General features: G+C 45.8%; 1 protein-coding gene across 1 annotated transcript in view; it reads left to right on the top strand.

Annotated features, from left to right (window-relative positions):
* LOC135817325 (uncharacterized) overlaps window positions 1-2,899 on the top strand; it is an 8,601-nt gene extending 5,702 nt beyond the window's left edge. Inside the window, exons 5-8 of the mRNA XM_065330493.1 lie at window positions 184-271; window positions 750-827; window positions 1,550-1,653; window positions 2,429-2,899. Coding sequence (XP_065186565.1) covers window positions 184-271; window positions 750-827; window positions 1,550-1,653; window positions 2,429-2,531 — 373 coding nt within the window. The 3' untranslated portion in view covers window positions 2,532-2,899. The remainder of the gene's footprint in view (window positions 1-183; window positions 272-749; window positions 828-1,549; window positions 1,654-2,428) is intronic.
* Window positions 2,900-4,771: the final 1,872 nt, after the last annotated feature.

The following is a 4,771-nucleotide window of genomic DNA, read 5'->3' as shown; positions in this document are numbered from 1 at the left end:
GCTGCGAGCTGTGACCCCATCATTTGCAACCAGGTGCCACCATGTCTACTTGTTCAGTGGTCTAGTTCATCCACAGATTGCCAGGAAGATATGCCCACCGCTAAAAAATGTACCTCTTCATCCTCATGGTTTTGTAATTTTGTTTGTTTTTCGTTGTTTTCTGTTAACACTATCCCAACACAGGCTTGTGCTGCAATCTAAGTATAGGGTTTCACCACAACTTCTCAAGAAGAACTTTGGCACTTTGGAATTTGACTGGCAAGATGAAAAGGTAGGTGGCAATTATGCATAGAAATTTATTTGTGCTTGAGCATGTGCTGATGGTAGCTTGCACAACCAACAAAATCCTTGTGCCGAAAAGTTACCAGTGTAGTTTTTTTTAGATATTACAAGTACTCTAGCTTAGTATGTGGATTTATTGATGTCTTCTGGTTGGCAACGTAATTCAGTGACGGATCTAGGATGTCAAGGAGAGGGCGGGGGGGGGGGGGGCTGTTGTGAAGAATATACCCCCCCCCCCTGCAGCTGGTCAAATTATGTACGTGTATGTACATGTATGTACTGTGTCAAATATGTAGGCACAAGCATGTGACTGTACACCATCAAGGTACCAAACTCTGTAACGCCAAGAAATCAGTTTAGGCATTGAAAAGGCCAGTGCTCTCGATTGACAGTGTGTGTGTACGTACATGTACATGTATATACACTGTCTTTGTGTTCTTCTCTGGTGTGTGTGTCACATGACGCAGGGCAAGGTGACCTTCAATGCACACAGTGCTGATGGTGTGGAGTTCTCATACCCAGTGACCGTTTCTGAGCTGAGTTCGGTGAGCTTTGCCTGCTGGCACGTATGTGTTTGAATTGTATTTTGTGATGTGAATTAGAACTTAGTTCTTTCATTGGTTACCCTTAGTTTCGTACATTCCACTGATGATCGGAACAGCAGGCCCTGGAGCCAGCTCCTCAGTGAGGGGTGGTACGGCCCCAGGTCGACTGCAGGGCCGATCATTTCCCCCCAGCCCCATTTTGTGTCATGGAGCGATGCACCTCTAGGTCTATGCTGCACCACACCTGGTTGTTCTGGCTATACACTATACATACCGCTAGCTACAGGTTCAAGTCCATTGTATGCAGTTAGCACAGTAGTTCACAAGACACGAAGAATCGGTTAGGAGGGCGACTCAGTAGTGAGGATAGTTAAGTCGTTATTTCCACTTAATTGATCATACACGAACAATCTGTGAAGCTGGGATTGATAAAACTGGTGTGGCTATGGCCATACCAGCCGTACCAGTGGCGCCGGCCCTGACCAGTAATCGATTCCGTATATAAATAACAATACATGTACACCTACATTTCGAACAAGTTACATGTTGTGTGGTGATGCCTGCGGCCTTCGTTCTATTCAAAGCTTTAATTTAAAGTATTGTCTCCTCGCAGATTGTCTTTTCATGTATTTCTTAGAAAAATTATTTTACTTACCACATGTAGAATGGTTATATGCACTTCATGTATTTCATGTATGCACAATGTTTCTTGTTGTCTGCAGACTGTGGCAAAGTGTCCGCCGGTAGTCTCCAAGCCGCAGCCCGTGCACGTCTTCTGGTTCTGCTTTGCCGGTCTCTTCACCGGCGTCTTTGTGACCGCGTACATGTAAGGTGTTGCAGAGTTTCAAAATGACAATGTCGATTTGGTGCGTATGTTCGCACTTGAGTGCAATGTATTGTATGCAGTGTTCTCCCAGTGTAGCATCCTCTCACAGTGTGGCTATGGGCGCAACCTTTGAAAAACAAACATGGATGCAGTGTGCTTTGACCTGCTAGAGTGCTCAATGTCCGTGATGGCCAGAGTGTAGTACACACCAGATACACAAAGGAACGTAGGGCTTTTTGTCATAACACAAAGTTGCCGTGGTAACAACCAATCAGCAGACATCAGGTTGTCTGATGATTGGTTATTACCATGACAACTCGGAGTTACAGCAAAAAGCCCTGCGTTCCTTTGTGTAGCTCTTGTGTTAAAACGAACATACACCCATTTATGCATGTGACCAATATTTTTAAATGAAGGGACATCTCCTGTTGAAGCATGACCAGCAGCAACTCACCATTCACTGTACGGTGTACACCTAAGTGCTATCCATTGCTACATGTATGGTCAGTTTTGGTCAGAAAACCTTGCCGTGGTGATAATCATGCCGTTGACTTTCACTTTGTGCAGGTCATCGCCTACACAATTGTTGTGTGGCTGTAATCAATCCCAGTCTTGTGAAACTGTCAGCAGTGTCTCAAGCTGAGTTCACAGTGGTAATCATCTGACATGCTGGCAGCATGATTCTACAGTATTGACATAGTATGCGATGGCTGGGCCCCCAGCGTGCTTCCATGCACGTGCCTGTTATTCACTTTTTCCTGTATTCTTTGTACAGGTTGCTCCAGCTGTTCAAGTCTCTGCTGCGAGCCACCTCATCCATGAGCCGTGGTTCACCCAGCTCAGGCACCAGCAAGAAAGTGCAGAAGAAAAGGCAGTGATCGTGTCCTGCCTGTTCGATGCTCTACGCCATCTGCTTCCACGCAGTCTGTCCTTGTCACGCGCAGGTGGAGCATATCAACCGTTGTCCCGTCACAGCCACGTAAGCTGCAGTGTTGGGTTCCTTGCCTGCTGAGCCCAGTGGCGTAGCCAGGGGGGGTGCTTTGGGTGCCCAAGCACCCCCCTCAAAAATTTCAACAATTGTCTGTATTATATTCTGGGTCTAACCACACCCTGTCAATCTCTTACCATCCAACTTCTGTAGCAAAGTACTGTGCGTTTCATACGATTATCTGACTTTTTATTGAATCATTGGTGGAATGGAAAATAATGAAATAGATGCAAAAATGAAGGATTTGGCACTCAATATCGAAAAATTTTCCGGGGGAGGGCCCCCGGACCCCCCCCCCCCAATTTTCGCGGCCTTCGGGCGCAGGCCCACACTTCCAGTGAGCACCCCCCTCAGCCACAATCCTGGCTACGCCCCTGGAGCCAGTGCCTGCACCGTAGCTCATCTACCCCGTATCGCCAATCTCTTATTGGTGATGGATAATGTTCTCTCTTCATTATACCCTAGGGAAATCCCCTATGCTGATGCTCCCACTTCGCAGTCAGGGGGCACTTCAGAACTTTCCGGCCTGTAATGCTCCACTTTTTATCAGCGGATGTCCCTAGCCATGTCGGTCCTTGCTTGGAGTTTAGCTTAGCTGTACGTGTATGCTCAACGTTGCGATAACAGTGCAAACATACCACTGTGGTCGTGACATACTGCAATTGCGTGTGCTTTTCTTATAATAGTGCGGTATCTATGCCGGATGTTTTTTTAAATTTTGAAATTCGCTTAGTGAGATAAATTGATAGCTTTCTGATCTGATCTGGACGAGTATGGGCGCGGGCTGTCCGTGAATGGTCGCATACAGGTACGTGTTGCGGGAAACGATGCTGCGACATGATACTTGTGTTCTTCAGCTGGCTTGGTAGTTCTGAGATGAAACGGATGCAATCTTTAAAAAATAAATAAATACTTGTCACTGGTGCGCATATTGGGTATGTGAAGACCGGCTAAGCTTGTTCGGTCTCGCAATCCTATTTCCATTCCTGTTCGCCCTGCTTTACCAATTTTACCGCATGGCCGTGAAGTGATGTCCCAGCACGACTGCATGCAGTCAAGCAGCCCGAACTCATCATAACCTTGCTGTCACTGTGCATACTGTTATTCAGCTGTCAACTTTCAACACGGGTACATGTATGTATTCAGCAGTATGCTCAGAGGCACTGAAAATGTCCCATGTCCCCACGGTCAAGCCCGAATCCTGCGAATGGAGAGAACAAGAGCAGTGGAGCTACATGTACATTATGCTACAGCTGTATACATGTATGCTGTGTACTGGTATGTACTGTATACATGTATGCTGTGTACTGGTATGTACTGTATACATGTATGCTGTGTACTGGTATATACTGTATATGCTGCATATGTACTGTATATGCTGCATATGCAGCTTGTCCCCAGTTTTGTTCTAGTGTTCTTGTCCGCCACAAAGAGGCTTCCTAGGAGGATTTCATGAAATAGACTTTAGAGTGTTACATCTGCGTTAAAGCAGAAGTATGAACTCAGTTTAAATTCAACATACTTTCCCAGGAACTACTTCGCTGAATCGAACTACAGTACTGGACTGTACTCTGCGATTGAAAGAGTCTGGTACGGTGTATGGCAATGATTTGGGACGATGTGATCTGCAGCGATTTAGCTTGACGACCTATTGACAGCTGTTAACTACTTGTTCACATATACATACAGTACTTGATGTAAATGTACGTATACAGACGTGTACAGACGTATACAGACGTGTACAGACGTATACAGACGTGCACAGACGTATACAGACGTGCACAGACGTATACAGACGTGTACAGACGTGTACAGACGTATACAGACGTGTACAGACGTATACAGACGTGTACAGACTTCATGTAACATTATGTCCTGTGTGTATTCATCGGTCATTCCATGATTCGTGGACGAGAAGTGGACTAACATCCGCTGCTAGTGTAAATGGGGTGTTCTCTGATGCAATCAGGTCCGTATCTACATTGTACAGTGCATGTATTCTTTCCTACAATCTGTGCTGTGATCTATCTTTCCTTCTATTGATAAGTGCTTCCGACGTTCGGCGGTACAGTAATAGGAACTAGCATTGGTTACTAGAATCCATGTATACATACCGCCCACGACAACGAC

Source organism: Sycon ciliatum, chromosome 5 (genome assembly GCF_964019385.1).
Source record: "Sycon ciliatum chromosome 5, ocSycCili1.1, whole genome shotgun sequence".
Lineage (NCBI taxonomy): Eukaryota > Metazoa > Porifera > Calcarea > Leucosolenida > Sycettidae > Sycon > Sycon ciliatum.
The sequence above is the reverse complement of the archived record's forward strand: the minus strand, read 5'-3'. Positions and strand labels throughout refer to the sequence as shown.